The sequence below is a fragment of the Myotis daubentonii genome, chromosome 8 (genome assembly GCF_963259705.1).
Source record: "Myotis daubentonii chromosome 8, mMyoDau2.1, whole genome shotgun sequence".
In the NCBI taxonomy this organism is placed as follows: domain Eukaryota; kingdom Metazoa; phylum Chordata; class Mammalia; order Chiroptera; family Vespertilionidae; genus Myotis; species Myotis daubentonii.
Genome location: NC_081847.1, coordinates 76,875,980 through 76,893,723, shown reverse-complemented (window position 1 = coordinate 76,893,723; position 17,744 = coordinate 76,875,980). Strand labels below are relative to the sequence as shown.

At 53.7% G+C, this 17,744-nt stretch overlaps 1 protein-coding gene across 43 annotated transcripts in view; it reads left to right on the top strand.

The window, feature by feature from the left end:
• CELF4 (CUGBP Elav-like family member 4) overlaps positions 1 to 17,744 on the top strand; it is a 271,724-nt gene that overhangs the window by 74,779 nt on the left and 179,201 nt on the right. For 42 of the 43 annotated variants that reach the window (XM_059707138.1, XM_059707137.1, XM_059707142.1 and 39 more), the window contains exon 2: positions 871 to 953. In XM_059707138.1, the coding sequence (XP_059563121.1) occupies positions 871 to 953 (83 nt within the window). Of the gene's footprint in view, positions 1 to 645; positions 748 to 870; positions 954 to 17,744 lie in introns of those variants that run through there. The other variant, XM_059707177.1, reaches the window with a different exon arrangement.

The window sequence follows — 17,744 nt, the reverse complement described above, 5'->3', positions numbered from 1 at the left end:
GGATTTCCTGGTGAGGCACTGTCAGACTCCCTCAAGGGGAAAACGAGGCTGAACCTTGGAGACAATGGGCCAACCTCTCTGTTCACAGAGGAGAACAAGGCAGGCTGGGAGCTGTGATTTGCAGGGATCACCCAGGGAATTAGAGGCAGAGCCAGGGGCAGACTCAGGCCCAGCCTGGCCCATGGGTGGACTGAATATGCCCAAGACTGGGACGGGTGTGAAGCTATCACTGCACAGTGGGCTAGGGCAGGGGGCACCTGGGCAGCCCCGTTCACTTTATTAGGACAGCCTGGCCTGGGTCCTCCTTGCTGGTGCAGCCTGTATTTGGAAGGCCAAGGGGGTCCCCCCAGCATCCTCGATGAAGCAGCCAGCAGCACTCCTGCGGGAGGCCACCACAGGACTTCATGGTCCAGTGTGGCCTGGGGTGCTGGGGCAAGGGGTGAAAGCTGCCCTTGGGAGGTACTGGGGCTGGAGCTGAAACAGACAGAACAGCGCCCAGAGGAACGGATGAAGGGAGGGAGGCAGAGAGGTCTGAAGGGAGAGGGCAGAGGCCCCCGAGGTACCAGGGAATGGGGACAGGAAGAGACTATGGGGAGAGGGGGCGTGGAGGGGGAAGAGGCAGGGTGGGGAGATTTTGCCGAGGGAGGGAAACAGAACAGTAACCACGCGAGGGACGAGAGGCAGGCAGGCAGCACACGGAGAGGCAGGAAGGCTCGAGTGGAGCGCACAGGAGAGAAAGCGAGCGAGGTGGGGAGAAGGACCCAGCGCAGGGAGGGGCTGAGACGGAGGGCGGCGGGCGGGCGGGCGGGCGGGCGCGGCGGCGGCGGCCCGGGCGCCCACTGACCCTCTCGCCGCTTGCTTCCCTCGCAGGCTGCGCCTTCCTCACCTACTGCGAGCGTGAGTCAGCGCTGAAGGCCCAGAGCGCGCTGCACGAGCAGAAGACCCTGCCCGGGGTAAGTGGCGTCCGCGAGCGCGAGCGCGAGCGACGGGCGCGCCGACAGGGGGCGACTTCGGGAGGCCGGGCTGCGCGGCGGCCGGCGGCGGCGGGGGGATCGCGGACCCGGTGGGCGCCTCCGCTCCATCCCGAGCTCGCGCCGCCCCTCGCCCCCTAGTGCAGCGAGGCGACCTGGCCAGGTGGCCCCCGCACCCCGTCGTCCAGGCCCCTCGGAATCCCGGGAAGGGGCGCCCTTTACCGCCACCACGAATCTCGGGCGGGGCTCCTCCCCTGCTGAGCGGGTCTCCCCCCCCACCCCCACCTCCCATGCCGGCAGCCCGAGGCAGGCACGCCCGCTGGTGTCTGCCCCCCCCCCGCCCCCCCCCCCCCACGGAGCCCGGAGTGGCCTCCAGCCCATCCCACGGGTCCGGTGACAGTGCCGCCTGAGCACCAGCCAATCTACGTCGGATGCGGGCTGTACCCAGGGTGGGGTTCGGGGTGAGAGGGAAAGGGGCGCCCCCCCCATCCAGGCTTGGCGCCGGAGTGAGATCACCGTGTTTACTGAAGGAGCCAGCCCTGGTCTTTGATAAACTATCGCGCCTCAGCCCTGGTTTATTCCTCCTGTGCGGGGGTGGGGCGGGGGGAGAGAATTATTTATGTCCCCCCTAACTGGGTGTGATATCAGCCGTGGCTATGATCGAGGCTAGTTCATCACCATAAAATAAGCGTTTCTCAGGTCAGGGGTCTGCGTGGTGTCTCCTGTGGGTTCAGAGAGACTGGGGGGGAGGGGGATTCGGGAGCTGAGATATACAGCTCACGGAGTATGTAAAGATACATGGAAAGATGCGAGTGTTTGTGGGCATGATTTGATCAAATATACCGGGTTCAAGCTGTATTATACAATGGGCACTGCAGGGAAGCACGTGTGTTCTATACGTGTGCTCACTAATGTTTACATATGCATGTTTACAATCCTACCCAGCCAGCAGTATGTAAACACACGTTGCCATTCCTGCCCCACAGCAGGAAAGGTTAACCAGGGAGACGGAGAGAAAAGCAACCCCCCCCCCCCCCGTGGGGGCAGCCTTTCCTTTGTATCGGAGCTCCTGCTTCACCCGGTTAGGGCTGGGGAGGGCCTTCCTTCCGTTAAGACAGCCTTTGGATTGTATTTTTGTACTTGTGATTGCAAAGCTCGGGACTGAATCATCTTAATAACATACCCCCGGATGCAAATGTATGGAAATCGTGCCCCACACGGGTTTTTATGTGGAGCCCAGCTCTGGCACGGTGGCCGTTCCCCGGTTGGTTTTTAGTGGCGCGGCTACATGCACATATATTATAGTAATTACTTTCTGGGTGCCCTCGGTAAGATGGCAGAAATAAGCGCCACATCGCCCCATGTTATGTGTGAGGCACAAAGCCACGGGGTAAGATAATCAAAGGCTTCTGAGAAAGGTTTGTGCTGATTAATAAACTGTTTATGGTACTTTGTGTTGCGGGGGGGGGGCGGGGGGGGATTGTGACATATTTTAGAGCCACCCAAATGGAATAGAAAATACCACATTGTTATGGGCGGCCCTTCATCAGCTTGAGAGAGATTGCTGGGGAGTTTCGTGATGGCTAAAAGCCTGGTAGATGGGGAAACAGAAAGAGGAAGTGGGAGGGGGAGGTTTAGGATTTTTGAAGAGGGAGAGGCCCAGGTCGGGGAATTTCAGTAGCAGATGTGGATTGTTCTGGATCTAGCATTAACTTGTAGTTGTTTATTTTACATATAAGAGAATAGCTAAATGATGGAGTGTATTAGTTCTTTAATAATTTATAGAAATACTTTGATGTTGCAGTAATTACATTAAAGGTCACATATCAAAGGTAATTTGGTTGAGCAGCTGTGATGGTTTCTCAGAAGCAATCAATACCACTGTCCGTGGTGCTGATTTCACTAAGGGGCCTGCCAGATTAAAGAAGGCTTATTACCAGGCAGAAAGGCCCAGGGGAAATCAGGAGCACATTGGAGCGACGCGCCGGCCCCCCTTCCACCGATAATTAACACTGTTCCCCATAATCTGTGCTAATCCTTCATACTGGGAGATCCAGTGGCATTTTTCTGAAATCACAAAGACGAGTTGGGCAAGTTTTGAAGAAAGGACAGAAAGAAAATGTGAATGTATTTGGGGAGGTGGGAGGGCTGAGGAGAGAGTCCAACAGCAGAGCTAAAACAGAGCCTAGAGTCCCCTTGAGGTGCCTGGAATGCTGTCCTTTCTTCAAAGGCCTCACAGGGAGACTCATAGCCTCAAAGACATCATCACAGTTCTCAGGGCTGGCACAGCCCACAGTGGGAGAGGCCGGGAGGAAAGACAGGATTGCAGCTCGAACTTCCCAGGGCACATAGTCCCTGTACAAACTCACTTGGAGGCAAATGAAAATAAAATGACCAAAAAAAATTATGCTTTAAGGTGGAGCCATTTGGATTCCAGAAAGCAGAGCTGGTGTTATTATTGTTGGTTGGTTTTCTCCTTTGAAATCAGAGAGTGTGTGCCACTAGCAAATGCAGGGATAGGACCAAGCAAAATACCCTCACCCAAAGAAATAATGGGTGTCCCTGTCAGCTAGGGCAGGGGCAGAAAGAGACCTCTTCTGGTCTGTGGTGACCACAGTAGGTGCCGCAGTGAGCTCACTCTATGTCTGACTGAAGAGAAAGAAATGGAAAAAAAGAACCTGGAAAACTGGTAACCTCAGCAATTTAGGCACTTTTCCAGACTTCAAAATCCATTAAAGTCAATCCATTAAAACCAGCCCTCCACTTTCTCACTGAGAAGACAAGGAGGGGAGAAGATAGTGCAGGCAGCCCATTCTGTTTCTTTCCCAGCAAGTTACAGAGCTAGCATCCTGTTGGCAGCAGGGAAAACAACCCCATTGTTGTCATGCACAGACACACAACCACAACCAAAGCAATAACAAAGACAGAACTAGAGGCACCCCTCACATGTGTTCTTATTTGGGGACGGAGAGGAGCTGACGTCTCTCTTGGGATCAGTGGGAGCTCAGAAACCAGACCACAGTGTCTGTTGTTACAATTCAGAAGTCAACATACCTGACGTCATTATTCAGAACCAGCCTAACCAAAGGATGGCTGATGGAGCCATCCCTGGACCAGTGTCACAAATGGATTCTCACTTGTTGAGTTGCCATGACTTCAGGACAATGAAATTACTAAACCACAGGCCCTCATCAGGCTCCTTTTGCTCAGTGTTTTCTGTCAGCATCTAGGCTGATTCCACTCTCCGTCTTTCTCTCTCCCTCACACTCTCGATCTCACTTTCCTGGCCCCCTGCCTCTCTCCAGCCCACCCTCTTCTATTCCCAATGTTTGTTCCACTATTTATGGGGCACAGTCAGCATGGGGCAGTTTCTCAATCCATCAACAAGTATTTTCTCAGTGTGTGCTGAGCGCTGTACTTGGAGACCTGGCAGACACAGAGATTAGAAAAATGTATCCCCACCCCTCTTAGAGATATCCAAGTTGCAGACAGAAGCTACACACGTAAGCGCGCCCACATGCACGCGCGCGCACGCACACACACACACACAGAGAGAGAGAGAGAGAGAGAGAGAGAGAGAAATGTCATCAGTGATACCAGATAGCACGTTGCTATAATATAGGTAGTTTGGACAATTGCTCAATAATAATAATACATATTTATTAAGCACTTACTATCTGACAGGCATGATGCAAGCATGTTATCTCCATTATCTCACTTTATCATGATTATCCCTGTACATGAGGACACCCAGGGATAGAGAGGTTCAACAATATGCCCAAGGTCACACAATTAGTAAGTTGCCAAGCCAGACTCAATCCTAGATCCACTAGGAAAGCCCAGGATACCCACTTCTCTTTTCTAGGGCCACAGTTGCTGTAGAGAGGACACAGATGACTATTGGGTGCAGGAGTTCCCCAAAGGTTCTGTTCCGGATGTTGGCAAGGTAGGCATAGAGAGTTGGGAGGACGATGGGTATGTCAGGGGGGAGCACTGTTCTGAGAACCAGCCTAGACACAAGGAACACATGACAGGTCAGAAGCTGTGAGCTGGGCAGATGTCCGCTGAGAGCTCCCTGGGGCTGAGCATGCACAGGGAGCCTTTTGGAAGAATTCTGTTCCTTAAAATAGGTCCCTACTGCTTAGTCCCAGCTCCCCTTGCCTCTGGGACTTTGCAGGGAATTTCTTCCAGGAAGAGCTCATCTGTTTCCAAAGTTAGGAGTGTAGGGCCTCACGGGAGAAACTCTGGTGAGAGAAAAGCAGGGGACATGGCCAGCAGTGGCCGGCACTCTGCTCCTCTGGCAGCAAAGGGCTCCTCACCAGGGCTGCTGGGGGAAGAGCTGGGTCCAGTTAGCAGGAGGCCTGGAAGCAGAGCCAAGAGGGAGCTGGCAGAGGAGAAGAGAGGAGAGGGAGCCGGCAGGGGGAGAGAGTGGGGAGAGTGGGAGCTGGATCTGCTTGGTAAACATTAAAGTTCCAATTCACTAGCTAAAGATTGGCTTCTGTGCCCTCGCTCTGGCAACCTGAGAATACAAAGCAAACCTGCACGCTCCTCTGGGCCATCTCCCACCCCCACCCCCACCCCGGCTCAGCCCAGTAGACATGCAGCATCGCTGCCATCACACCTCCTGACTCATGTCCCTCCAACTCAGGGCGGGTCATTTCCATGGAAATTCAATGTGACCTTCTTTGAGTTTGCCAGGAAAGATGTGAAAATGGGGAAATTATATATTTTTTAAGTTCAATTGAATTTCTGGCATCATTGTGTCAGGATGGTCTCCTGTCTTTCGCCCTCCTCCTCTCACTTTCATTTTCCTGAGTCCCATTTTGTCTTCCTTTCTTCCTCTTTTTTTCTCTTTTTTCTTTACGCCCCTTTTTTCTCCTTTCTTGTCATTTTTTTCTTCTGCCTTCCCCCCCTCCTTTCTACCTTTTCTTCTTTTCTCCTTTTCATTTGCCTTTCCTGTCTCCTCTCTTCCTCCTTCCTTCCCACCTTCCCTCTCTCTTCTTCTGCCCACTCCACCTCTAATTGGGTCCCCACAGGGACTCTAGGGGGACCCCCACCAGCTATCCCGGGGCTTCCCTGATGAAGCCCATCTCCTCCCTGACAGCCCTGCCACGGAAGGATCCATCTAATTTTATGTACAACTTGTAAAGATGAATGATAAGTAGAAAGGATGCAGGCAAGAACAAGATGAATAAATTATAAAGGGCAGATGATGACAAGACAGGGGTCCCCAGAGACAGTGATATGATAACAGAAACTAAAGACGAATTTATGATGGATGTAGTTAGCATGTACGGAAGCCGTTAATTCTTCGGGATAGTTTTACAACTTCTAGTGATTGGCACAATCAAAGTGTTTTATTTGAGGGATGTGATGTATTTCCACTCATCTGTCCTGTAGGCACAGAGCTAGTTTTTGATTCTGTGTGGTGAGTCTGGGCCCCATCAGCTCGTGCATCTCCTCTCCCAGCTCCTGCCACCTGCTGAGTTTCTGCGTCAGAAGGTGGAGTCATGCAAACCAGCTTCACCTCCAGCCACCTGGCCCTGCTGCTTTTCTTCTCACTGAGTGTATTAGACTGGGGGCTGCTGTAACCAAGTACCAGAAACCAGGCCGGGGGGAGGGGGGGCGGAGCTTATATAACAAGAATGTATTGTCTCACAGTTATCAGGTTAAAAGTCCAAGATCAAGGTGTTGGAAAGGTTGGCTCCTCCTGAGGGCTGTGAGGGAGAATCTGACTCATGCCTCTCTTCATGTCTGGTAGTCTCGGGGGTTCCTTGGCTCATAAGTGGTATTTTCATGTCTTCACATCATCTTCCCTGTGTGCGTGTCTCTGTGTCCAAATTTCCCATTTTGGTAAGTTATTTGGGATTGGGGCCCACTCTAATTACCTCATCTTAATTTGATCATCTGCAAAGACCCTACACCAGGGTTTAGGACTTCGACATCTTTTGGAAGGAAACACAATTGGACCGTAACACTGAGAAATGGGCAGCCCTATAGCTCTTCCATGGTGGGGAGAAAACCAGTTTTCAATGTTTGAGTTTCAAGGGTAGGGTGATGGGTAAGAAAAAGAGGTCCCACCAGCCCTTCCTCCACATCTCTCCCCTGAGGAAATGCTTCTTTTTTCCTCTCTCAGGGAAATAATTGACACAATCTTTCTTATTCCCCCATATTCCCTAAAGAGAAATATTCATCTGTTCTTTGAGACCAGTGGGCACAGAGGCTCCATTTGGGGCACCCTCAGACCTTGCCTCTCCTCTTCCCGCACCTGCCCACACTGGCCTGGGTGGAAAGGTATCCTTATTTTTCAGGCAAGTGTCTCTCACCTCCCATAGGGACCATGGTGTCTTCTCTGTGGCCCTCCTGACAGACCTCAGGCCTGGCCATGGCCTGTATTCAGTAAGACCCCCTAACGATTTCTGGAAGAACCAGAGAGTCTCTGTGTTCACAGCCATCATATCTAACTTGGAGGAGATGAGAGGCCCTGTGAAATCATGGACAGAACTTGGCTGGGGGTCAGGGAACCTGGACGCCAGGTTCAGCTTGTCTCAAATAAGACAGGTGTCCTGGGCAAAACCCTCAGCTTGGAACCTCTCTGGGCTTTCATCTTCTACACTGTGAGAGGAGGTGGTGGCACAGATTGCCCTGGAGTCCCTTCGAGCTCTGACGTTCTTGAAAATTCTAAGAATAATAGACTTGGCATTACTCACATCACTTAAGATGACAGAGAGATGAGGGGAGAGTGGGAGGGTGAGGAAGAGTGTTGCCTGCTCTCCACTTCCTGGCTCCATCTGTAACAAGCGCAATAGAGCACAGGTCACATATGTCTCTCCCCGATGCAGACCAGCCAGCCTGCCCGCCCCTGCGGATCTGCTCCAGGGCAGGGCTGCAGTGAAGGGCTGGACCCCGTGGCACAGCCACCCCTGCTCCTCAGCCATAAGCCTTTTTCCCACCCTCTGCTCAAGTCTCTTTCTGAGGAAAGCAGGCAGGCATTTCACGACAGCCTTCAGCATTTGCCCTGGTGTGGTTTGGAACACCGTTGCCATCACCCAGATCAGCAGCAACCATTTTTATGGATCACCTGCCCCGTGTAGAGTTCTTTCATGGGAGGCAGGGTGTCTGGCGTCAGACAAAGATGGGAAAGACAGCCCCTTGCGGGAGGAGCTACAATCAGGTTTGGGAGGCGAGTGTGAAGACAGCCACGATCCAGAAATAGCTTTATGTTCTGCAAAATGGTAGGGATGGGAGTTCCCAGGAGTTCAGATGAGAGAGACTGTGACAAATTCAAGCGTCCTAGAGGAGCCCACAGCACCACGGTGGCCTCCTGCCCCCAGACTCTCACCCCTCCAATGCGTTCTTCATAGGGTGGCCCAGATTATCATAAAGCTCTGACCACTAAATCCCCTGCAGGCTTCCTGTTGCCCCTAAGAAGCAGCCGGGTAGCAGACCCCTCTCCTGGCCATAGGCCCTCCCAGACCCACGGAGCCCACACATCACCTTCCCTCAGGTCCCTCTTTTTCATGCCATTCCCTCTGCCTGGAGGTTTCGAGTCACCCTTGGAGGCCCAAATCCAACATCACTTCCTCTGTAAATACGCTCCGGCCCCCTCTGAAAGCTTTCCAATCCCCCGGGGCACCTGGCGCAGCCCCTTGGTCCCATGCTGCCGGGTTAACTGTATGTTTCACCTTTCAGTGTCCCCGGATTTAGTGCTTCCCTGTGCCTGCTCCTGTGCCTGGAGCTGGTCAGAGCTGGAGGTCAGCGGGGGCGTGGCTTCTCTTTCTGCTCATCGACTTCACTGGCCGCTGGCCTTGTCACCTCCCAGTGGCACTGGAGCAGGTCCATTCTCACGGCTCCTGTCCCATCCACATTCCCTCCAGGCCCCTCTGGAAAGTTGTCAGCTTAGTTCAGGCTGCAGGGTTATGTTTGGAAAGACGAGGTCTCACTCTGCGGTCTTGCTTGTGGGAAGGAAATGCTGTGTGGAAGGTGCTTGGGCAGTCGCCGGTGGCGCAGGTGTGTGTCTGGGTGGTGGGCGGTGACAGAAGTGAGGGGAGCTTTCCTGCACGTGAGATCAGCCAGAGGGGTGGACATGGCCCTGTGGGTCCAGGGGAGGCTCCTAAAGGGCCTGCTGACCTTTCGCCAGAACAGGAGGCTGGGAAGTGGAATGTGTGAGCTCCTGGTCCCAGATGGATGTGGGTTAGGCCTGGAAGAGTTTCTTCTGGAGAGTGTGTGCGGGGCAAGCAGAGAGCCTGGGGTCTGTGTTGTCGGCCTGCGTCATTCCTGAATGGGGAGCTGCCATGTCCCATCAAAGATGGGCAGCCCTGGGTGAAGATGGCAGAGAGTGGTATGGTTCTTTATTTTTCTGTTCTTTGTGAAAACAGTTGTAAAGAGAAAAGGTCTGGAGTCCGGGAGGATGTGGTCTCTCCGGCCCCGGCTCACTGTGGCTCCCGTGTGTGCTTTGATCAAAGGCCTTTGTTGGCTTTCTTGATGAGAGCAGCGTGGGGTGCCCAGCAGGGGGCTCCATTCCTGGTGGCAAGTGAGCCTGGTGTGGCCAACTCTGTGTCCAGCAGAGAAGAGGTCAAATGATACCAGCAAGCTGGATGGTTTGTCCATGGAGGACACCAACCAGCTATGTGCCTTGAGACAAGCCACCTGACCTTTCTGGGCCTGTTTCTTCACTCGGTGGTGAAAATCTTGTATGTGAAGCCCGTATGTGCTATGGTTGCTATAAATAACCCAGGTATTATTATGAGTGACAAAACAATGATGTGAGTGTGGATGGCCTCCGGGTCCTTTGCCACAGTAAAATCTGGTGATTCCTCATTCATACATGAAATAATCACAGCACAATAGACACATAAAATGATCAAGCGTGCAATTTGGACCATATGTCCCATTACATTTCAGAAGAGGGAGATGACTGTGAGCTAGAATGACCAGGGAGGGCTCCGTAGAGGGAAAACAGAGTCCAGAAGTGTGTAAAGGCGAGGAAACTGGAAAGGTCATAAGTCTGAATTTTCCTCCTGGTGTTGGGGATGAGAACAGGGAGGATGCAGTTGGAGGATGAAGCAGGCCTTTCTCACACTGCTGCCCTGCAGAGCCTCCCGCCCCACCCCGTGCAGCCAGCCTGCAGGCCTTAATCAACTCCTGGTAGATGAGTCACTGGTCTCCTGCTCACTCTGGGCGTGGCTTCAGATCCGCAGCAATCCCTAGTTTCCCTCCCACTGCCCACACACCACAGTCCTCTCAGAGTTTCAGGACTTAGCTCAAAGCCCAGAAGCCTTCCTCCAGGAAGCTCTCCCAGACTGCTCTAACCCACATCGGTGGCAGGTCTGCTCTGACTCCTGATTCCAGACTCCCGCGTGGGAGGGCAGTTAGCAGAAGCCCATCTCTCTGGCCACATGACAGCTGCCATTCACTGAGTGTCCCTGTGGGCCAGACACTTCACCGCTATTATCTCACCTGCCGGTCAAGGCAGCAGTGCTCTCAGGACACTGCCAGTGCTGTCCTGCGGAAGGGGACATGGGGGTAAAGGGACTTGCTCAAAGCCGCGTGGCCAGGGAGAAGTCTGGCTCCAGGGCCCACGCTCCTTCCACTGGGAACCCACCCTGGGCACACCCGAGCTTCACAAGGTCAGGAATGGTGTCCCTTCCTCAGTGCCTGTCACCCCAAGGCTGAGACCAGGCTACCCCATGGGAGACACTGGTACAATTGCCGGGGGCCATGTGAGGCAGGGCAGTGGCCCAGCAGGTGTTCTGCATCAAAAGCAGAGTCAGATTCCAGCCCCAGCTCTGCCTGGAGCCTTACCGTGTGCCCTTGGGAGGCCACGTCACCTCTCTGAACCCCATTTTCAGTAACTACCCTGTTAGTTAGAAATGCATTTGGCTGCAATGGCTTCAACAAATAGAGCTTTGCTTTTCTGCATATCTCATGACCACCCTCCCCCCCAACCTCTCCCTTCTCTAAAGACCCCCAGGACCTCAAGACCAAACCCTCCACACTACCGGGCAGGTTCCAGCCCCAATTTCAGCCAACACAGCTCCACGGGGTCTGGGGTTGGCATAACCATGTCAGCCTCAGAGTCTCTTCCCTCATGGTTATAAAACGGCTGCCCCAGCTCCAGGCATTACATCCACAATCAAGCAGAATAAGTCCAGCTTTTTACCAGGAATGCAAAAATTTTCTCACAGGCTCCTCCCCAGTAGACTTCTGTGCGTGTCTCATTGGCCAGAGTTGTGTGACATGGCTACTGTAGCTGTAAGGGAGGCTGGAAAAGGAGACGTTGCCAAAGATGAGACATACCTGCCATGATCAAAACTGTGCTCTGGCCCTAACTGGTTTGGCTCAGTTGATAGAGCATCGACCTGCAGACTGAAGGGTCTTGGGTTCGATTCCAGTCAAGGGCATGTACCTTGGTTGCGGGCACATCCCCAGTGGGAGGTGTGCAGGAGGCAGCTGATCAATGTTTCTCTCATCGATGTTTCTAGCTCTCTATCCCTCTCCCTTCCTCTCTGTATAAAATCAATAAAATATACTTTTAAAAAAACAAAACTGTGCTCTGGTTAGTGAAGGAGAAGAGGGGATAGACAGTGGGTAGGAGCCAATAGATTGTGCCCCACCAGCCTCTTGGAGAGGGGCAGGGGTCACAGAAGAGCAAGCTGGGCAGAGCAGCACCCCCCCCCCCCAGACACACACACACACACAGTGTTTGCCTTCAGCTCAGATCGTGACCTGAAGCTGATAGGGAGGAGGCTGAGTCAGAAGGAGTAGTTTCACAAGGTGTTTCTTCAACTGCTCACTCAGCACATTTGTTCAACCACTGGCCAGGCTTCTCCCTCCATGGGATTCATAGTCGGGGAGGAAGATTTCAGCCCCTGGGTACCATATGTTTATCATCTGTATCTTGACTTCTGTACCTCTGTATGTGGCTTACATGGTAAAGAATCAAAGGCATCCATGGTCCTTTTCTCGCTCACGTTTCTGGGACCCACTGCAGTGGTGGGTGCACACCTTCTGGGAAGGGGCCCAGCCAGTTTCCAGGGCCAGCAACATTTATCTGAGGCTGAGGCAAGACACTGCTGGCCTGGGTACGGGTGTGAAGTGAGGTGGGTGTGCTCTGTGTCAAGCCCATCTGAGAAAGGAGAATTGCCCTCGTAATAAGCTGCAGCTTGGCTGGACTGAGGGCGGGAAGGAAGAGGTCAGAGATAGCCCCGGGGCTGGCCCGGGCTCCCCTCTGCTCCCCAGGCCACCCTCCACCCCCTCGTGTCATGGGCTGTCCCCAGAGGTACTTGGAAGTGTCCAGGCAGAGTCTCAGTCACTTGGTTGGAGGGGCAGGGCCATGAAGCTAATTCCTACTGTGGACCCAGTCACTTCCAGGAGGTGAGCCAAGATCCCATGATTTTATCCGTGTGTTACCCATTTCTTTGAATAAAAGGCCCTACAGAACCCATCCCAGCCCTCAGCACCTTCACCAAACCCAGTTGTCCCGCATTCCCAGCCTGACCCAGGAGAAGGTATTCATGACCAACCCCCCCAACCTCTCCCTTCTCTAAAGAACCCCAGGACCTCGAGACCAAACCCACCACACTACCTGGCAGGTTCCAGCCCCAATTTCGGCCAACCCAGCTCCACCCCTTTGAGCTGCGTGGCCTTGGGCAAATCACTTCACTCCTCTGTGACTCGGTTTCCTCATCTTGGCCCTGGGACACCAATAGTGCCTGTACCCAGGGCTGTTTGCACACGGCATGAGGTGTTGCATCCATGACGGAGGACCCTGTGTCCACATGGGAAATGAGTGACGTCTCTCCCTGCCGCTGCTGTCGCTTCCGCCATTCCGTCTCTCCCCAGAGGAGCGGCTTCCCGCCTAGCCCCTCCGATCCACCCCGGGCCTGCCTGCCCTGGTCTGCAAGACAACAGACCTCAGGGGGCACAACACCAAGCCCCCCAGCTGCATGGCCAAGCCCGGGGGCTGGCCACATGGGGAGACCGACAAATCTGCTGAATGGAAGCCAAGCGTGGGTTTGGCAGGAACATCCCCGAGGCCGCTGGTCTTCTCCCTGCCAGGCCTGGTGGTGCTAAAAGAGGGTGGTTTGAGATGGCCATGTCATACCCCAGGAGAGGTGGTAGCTAAGTTGGTCCTAATGGTTTGCACATTCCCCGCATGAGGCTCAAATATCTCCCTCTCCACTTCATGTTCGCCGACCCCACTCCTGGGAGCTGGGGGAGGGGAGTCAGGACATCGAAAACTCTAACCCACGAGAGCAGCAGCTGAGCCACGGCCTGGCACCCACGCAACTGAAGACAGTCCAGGGGCCCTTCGTGGCAGGGCGACCCAGGGATCGGAAATGAATATGCATTCGGCCTCTCCCTGCAGCCCCGACAGCTGGTAGCCAACAGCTGGGCCCGCTCAGAGCCTGAGAGGAGGTTTTTAATTCAATTCATAAGTGTTTCCTGAGCCCCCACCAGGATCACGGCCCGTGCAGGGTGCTGGCTGGCAGGTGGAAGCCAGGAGAGGCCAGGACCCTGCCGCCCTCGGGGCTCTCCCTCCTGCAGAGAAGAAAAGATGTACATGCCAAGCAATTAGAGGACAATGGATTGAGACTTTGGACTAAAATCTAGAGGCCTGAGTGGTCTGGGAGCACACGCAGCCCGGCGATGTTTACCGCGTTCCTTCCATGAGTGCTCCACGCTGGGAGCTGGGAGCACTGCTCTCAGAAGGACGGGCAGGGTGTGGGTGGGTGGAGAGGGGCTGGAGGCAGCATCCCAGTGAGGTGACACCATTCGAAAAGGAGGGGACGGAGCAAGGTTGTGAGGGAGAAAACTGCAGAGGTTGGGGGTCTAAAGTTAGAGGAGATTTCGGACTCCAATGGGAAGACCTTGAACATCCCACTGAGCTATCTGGCCTCTTTGCTTTGGGTGCCTGGGAACCATTGAAGCGTCCTTCCTGAGTCAGAGAGCGACAGCCTGCATTTGTAAGCAGCGTGGTGCAGACGGGGAAGGGCTGTGTAGCCCCAGTGAAAAGCTGGCGTGGGGACATGGGGAGCGTGGGGAGCCTCCCTGAGTCTCCTCTCACCGGGCAGCCTCAGTGGCTGGCAGAGGTTACTCGCTATTGGAAGGCCTGCCGGAGGACGGTGCAGGGGGAAATTGGCTGCCTCTGGGTCCAAAACTAGTGAGAGGAACTTGGCATCCCCCTCCCCCAGCTAAATGGAGGACTAGGTCCAGTCAGAGGAAAATGCAGGCAGGTTCCTAAACCACCTGACTGTGCCTGAGACGTTCCAAGGCATTCAGGTTTGTACCCCATGCAAAGGAAGATAGAGGTTCTCTCTCTCTCTCTCTCTCTCTCTCTCTCTCTCTCTCTCTCTCTCTCTCTCTCTCTCTCCCTCTCTCCCTCCCTCCCTCCCTCCCTCCCTCCCCCTCTTCCCCTTTCTCCCCCAAACACACACGAAGACAGAGTGTGGCCTGGGAATCTATGTGTCCCAGCTCCTGGGTGATTTCAGCGATCCTCCCCCTCCAGGACCCCAAACACCCCCACTCTGTCCAGTGATATCAGGAAACCCTGATTCCTTCCTTTGACTAGAGGAGTTTGATCCACAAATGACACTCCCCTCTGCCATTATGTCTCCCTCCTGAGGCCAGAGAACCTCAGAAGTTAGAGTGAGGCGGGGCCTTCCCACCCCCTGCTCTGCACCCCTGGTTTTGCAAGGGAGACACAGAAGCCCAAAGCAGGCACAGCCTGCAAAAGTGGGTAGCAGCTCTGCCAAGATGCCACGTCCCGTCCTTTCTCATTTGCGACACGGCCTTTATCTGAACGAAGCTCCGTGGCTGAGAAATCTAGTTCAGAGAACTGGGGAGGACACCGTTTCCATTAGCATCCATATTATGGGGTGTGCTCAGTGCCGTTTTATTATTTTTGAGTAGACAATTCAATGGCGCTTCCAAGTTAATGTCCTGCCAAGCTGCCCTAATGAAGGGATGCGAAGCACGTGTAGTCAGCACAGTGACGGGGCGGCTGCCGTGGTGAGCCGCTTCCAAACGCCGCCTTCTCTTAGGTCGGCAGCGCATTCCTGCAGACAGGAATGTTGTCCGCACTGTTTATTTGCTGACCAAAACTGTTTGCGCCATGGATTTTGCAAAGCCTGACGTCTCCTAAAGTCCAAATTACCTTTGCTTCTGACTTGGTGGGTTTGAAATTTACAAAGACTTTAACCAACTCCTCAAGTCGTGAGCTTCTCACAGATGGAAGAGACTTGCAGTTGGTCACAGCCCTTTCACGAAGCCTCCCTCGATGGAATTCTCTAACTCAGTGGTTCTCAACCTTCCTAATGCCGCGACCCTTTAATACAGTTCCTCATGTTGTGGTGACCCCCAATTTCATTGTTACAAATTGAGCATAATTAAAGCATAGTGATTAATCACAAAAATAATATGTAATTATGTATGTGTTTTCCGATGGTCTTAGGCGACCCCTGTGAAAGGGTTGTTCGACCCCCAAAGGGGTCGCGACCCACAGATTGAGAACCACTGCATCCACAGGGTTTCACTGGGCTGTGGTGGCTGAGGAGGCTGGATCCCACTGACACCCCTCACTCCTCTCCGACCCCCTGCATTGCTTCATGTGCTTCCGCCTGTACCCTGCCTAGGGTGCCTCAAACACTCCCAACCTCTGTTAGATCGCAGGCAAGAACCCCTGCCATCACCCATCAGTCCATGGAGGCAAACTCCCATCGGCTGCTGCATGAGCCCCCCATGCTCCTGCCTTAGGTTCTGGGAAGACAGTGTGTGCCATCTTCCTCGGTTCTTATTAAACGATTTATCTGGGGGAACTTAATATTTTCTTTTAGGATAAACTGAGCTAATGCAATGTGCTTGTTTTAATTCATGAGGTTAACTGATCTCATTATCTGTGACGTTCAGTTAAATCCTTGTGCCTGGGCCGGCTGCAGGTGTGGGCTTTGAATCCTACCAACAGGAAATCTCTTAAAACGGGCTGATCTAACGCAGCAGGTCTGCTGGAATGAGGGATTTTCTAATAATGCATGAATTTATTAATAGCCAAAGATAAATAGAGGATGTATTTACATTAAACACATGCACAAGGAACAACGGTTGGCTGCTTCCCCACCTCCCCAACTCACGTCCCAGTTGGTGCTACTCAGGTGGAGTCCCAAGCAGCCCTGAGGCCCCTGAGTCTATAAGCAGATCCCCTACAATCTGACATGAGGGGGAGCGGGCCTGGCAGGGGTGAAAGACCTGGAGTTGGTGGACTCCTGAGGAAGGAGCCAGGGATGTCACTCAGGTCCCTAAAGCTGGTGGTGCCTGTTGGGAGTTGAACAGGTTCCTCCCCTAAGGAAGGAATGTGATGGGTCCATTGCCCCTAAGCTGGGAATATGGTCCCAGAAATCTGTGTTTGAGGCGGAGAGCTACAACTCCCAGAGGGAGTGTGCCCAGGGAGGGTGACAAAGGAAGGAGACGGAGCTAGCGATTGGCTGGTGACATCCAGCCGGAGCGGGACAGCTCTGACAGATGTAGGCTGTAGCCAGGTTAGGGTGGCAGGAGGAAAGCCCTAGGACTCGAGGGGTGGACCCCCACACAATGAGGGGCTCCTGGGTTCCTAGTCCTACCCTCTGCCCTGACTGAGGAGCTGCCCATCCCCCGCTGAGAGGTGCTCCCCAAACCTCTCAGGGGCTGGGCCCAGTATGTGAGCACTGTCCGGGGCATGTGGAATTCTAACTCCAAAAATGCATGTTGCTCGAAAATCCCACTAGCCTTATTGTTTGGAAACACAACTTTGGCATCAGGCCAGGCAGCCGCACCGCATTGGAAATTCGTTTCCCATTACCTGCAGCCCATTCGCCCTGACAGCCCGAGTCACTCAGTGCTGACCTGTTTTTAACCAGCGTCAAGCTCGCCCTCTTCCACGCGAATGATCCTGGATGAAGTCACACTCGCAAAGGCACATGTGGAACCAGCACACACATGCAAAATAAACATGTGGATACACAGATGCAGCCATATGCACACACTTCACATTCAAACACATACACATGCACAAACACCAGGTCTCATGGCATATATGTGTGCATGTGTGCACATTTCACACACATAGGAATACGTAGACACACGGGCATACATATGCGCATGCATGTACACATGCACACACATGTGCACACATGCATGCACACTCTTCCTCTGGCTCCTTTAGAATTGAAAGAGAATGTAGCTCTACAGGGACAGCTGAAGATAAACTCTTGATTTCTGATTTCCAAAGCAGTTCGGACAAGGTCCTCTGAAATGCATTAAAATGCTAATCACAGCATCTGTCTGAACCCTGGCAGCTGTGTGACTTGGGGGGAAATCGAAGCAGAATGGATTCAGAAGCCTAGAACTCTTTGCCTCTCCTTGCCTGGCTCTCTCCTTTGTCTCCCACCTCCCTCCCTTGCCTGCCTCCTCCCTCCCCCAGACTCCACCGAATACCACCCTCTCTGGACACTCATCTCCAGCCCAGGCCACAGTGGCTTTGACTCTGCCAGCCTGGTTCTCCCAGAGCACCATGGCTCCCAGTGCTGACAAACAGCGCTGCCGCCCTTCTGGCTATACCCAAAGTTCCCTCCAGGGAGCTACCCCAGGGCTTGGAAGAATGACCTCCCACTGCTCCCAGGGCCCCACGAGGCCTGTAGGCTCCAGACCCCACCCCACTGAGGAGAGCAGAGAAAGTGCCTGCATGCTCAAGGATGGATGCTGAAAGCATGCTCTATTCACCCAAAGAAAGGGTAGAAT